Below are 2,396 nucleotides of genomic sequence, written 5' to 3'. Positions count from 1 at the left end.
TCACGCACAAGAAAAATAAAATAGAAACTTGCCAGCTTGTATACACTTTCGAGTAATATATTTTCCGAGCTTGACTGTCTCTTAATAAATTCACGTAATATGACTATGATATTGTCGTGTCGTGTCGTGTTATAAAGTGTCGCCGCTAACAGAAAATGGAACTGCTGGCTAATCTTTATACATGTGTATTGGGATAAATCTTCTAATGGATAGAATATAGATAAGTCCAAAGACTCTCTCCCTCTTTCTACCATAGCCCAAGATGAATGGATGGAAACGGACCGTATAACACTACGGGGGACACAAAGAATCTTTGGAGTCCGAGACGACCCTAATAGTGATGGGACAGATCGAAGTTATGAGCATTCACGTGCACCGATATGCACGTGAATTCATCATCGCCAGTTTCCTGATTTACGTAGGGACCGCCCGACAGTTGCCGAGAATGAATGCATCCAGACTGTCTTCTGAAGCCGGACATGTGTCTTCTCTTCGGGACCGTCTTGGCCGGTGGACAGTGGACACAGGGCACTGTCCGAGATATAGTAAGTGGTTTCAAACGTAACTTGAACGAGCCGGAAGCTTAAGGTGGTCTTTCACTTCGATGGCCCCAAAAACCAGAAGAGGTTATCTTTACTTATTCATGGAAGCAACCTCCCACTTATATCTTAAGTACTTTTGTATTTCATGTTTCCGTGTAAATGATCTTGCCTAGTCCAAGAAGTTAGTCGAGTATTTCATGATTTCGAAATGCACTTTTTTGGAGTCAACTTCTCCTTAAGGAAGATATTTAATGATTCGGCTCCGGTTCCGTAAATTATTCCTTGCAAGGTCCAAAACCGTATAACGGACCGACATTAACCGAAGACTTTGGACATCAATGAATGAGACGGGCTACACATCATAAGTTATCATCGGATTTTCATTCATGGAAATAGGACAAGAACCAAATACGATGATGTATCAATGCGTGTAAAAAGAAAAATAAAAGAAAAAACCAACTCTACAATTATACTCCGCATGAGATTTGGTATAAGCACAAATTTTTGCTGGGCAACAAACTTTGGTAGTGTTAGTTATTTAACTAGAGCTTGCTACGTTGAATATAAAGATTTTATTTTTGCTCTAGCAAGCTGAAACAACAAAATAGAAGCTGCACATAATTTGCAAAGAATAATATCCAATGGCATACAATTCCTTTCTTTCAAACGACAAATCTCTTCGTTGCGAAGACCTTCCTTTTGCTCTTAATTCCAATAGGAGTGACCTCCTTCTCGCAGGAATCGGAGCCGTGCCAAACTCGTCGCGGCAAATATCGACGGAAGTAGAAATACTCGGAGCTCAAATGGGGTCCCCCGAGGACCTCGACCTTCGCAAATCCCGGTCGCCAGTCGTCGCTTCCGGCGAGCTTCAAGTAGAGGTAACACACCGCCGACTCGACGCATTCGCCGGCGACGTGGAACTCGTCCACCGCGCAAGCTCGGAACGGCTTCCGCGGCACGTCGTCGAGGGAATCAGCGGGCTGGAGGGGATCGAGGGTGTGGAAACGCTTGGCGTTGAGACGGCGGACGACGATGTCGGTGGAGTTCGTGTCGCCAAACCGGATGGCCACGTGGTCCGAGGTCTCAGCCCCGTCTGTGCAAGTCGTTTCTATGGTTATGGCGTAGGTGCACTTGTTCTGTGATCAAGAAGATAGGACGTAAAATCAAACTATTCGAACTTACATGATGCTCAGTGGGTTTTATATTTGACGGGAAAAATTATCAGAAAAGTCTTAAATTAATTACCTTGTTTTGAGAGGTGCGGGTTTCGTTTCCCGTGGCCAAAGCGAACAAGAGGATGCAGCTCATGAAGAACCATGAATTGCACAACCTTAATCCTTCCATGGCCATGTTCACGAGTTCAAGACATGAACACACCGACAACGATTCATGTGTAGCCTTAAAAGAGAGCACCCAAATTCTTTCCTTCTCGGATTTACAAAGGTGTAATGTTCTTTTGGGCACTTTAATCTTTAGAACTAGCCTAGTTCCTTCACCATCACTTATGCTCATTAGCTTTGCTGGTTTAATTCTCCCTTGATCGGTGATTAAGGTATCCTTCACTGTTTTTTAATCACATTCATCGGATCTTCTTAAAATTTTTTTTTTAGTCGAAGGATTGTCTTAAAGTTCAAAACCCTTCTTTTAATAGAAAAATCACTTTACTCGTGAAGAAAATTATTGAAATCATCTTGGCAAAACGGATCGATTCTGGTTTCCCAAAAAGTCAATACATTCTCTAAAGTCATGTAACTAGTTAAGACTTCGTGAACAAGTCAGTTGGCAAACTCCATTTCTGCGGGCTTTTTTCCAAACCAGGTGTAAAAAACCAAATAATTACCAAATCAGGGGTTG

The 2,396-nt window shown here is 42.7% G+C and overlaps 1 protein-coding gene across 1 annotated transcript; it reads right to left on the bottom strand.

Moving 5' to 3' along the window:
• Window positions 1-937: 937 nt before the first annotated feature.
• On the bottom strand, window positions 938-1,903 carry LOC115752243 (embryo-specific protein ATS3A-like). Its single transcript, XM_030690337.2, has 2 exons — window positions 1,788-1,903; window positions 938-1,678 (listed from the first exon to the last, which is right to left on the bottom strand). The coding sequence occupies exons 1-2, from the start codon at window positions 1,890-1,892 to the stop codon at window positions 1,205-1,207; spliced, it is 579 nt and encodes a 192-aa protein (XP_030546197.1). The 5' UTR covers window positions 1,893-1,903; the 3' UTR covers window positions 938-1,204.
• Window positions 1,904-2,396: the final 493 nt, after the last annotated feature.

Source organism: Rhodamnia argentea, chromosome 6 (genome assembly GCF_020921035.1).
Source record: "Rhodamnia argentea isolate NSW1041297 chromosome 6, ASM2092103v1, whole genome shotgun sequence".
Taxonomy (NCBI): domain Eukaryota; kingdom Viridiplantae; phylum Streptophyta; class Magnoliopsida; order Myrtales; family Myrtaceae; genus Rhodamnia; species Rhodamnia argentea.
The sequence above is the reverse complement of the archived record's forward strand: the minus strand, read 5'-3'. Positions and strand labels throughout refer to the sequence as shown.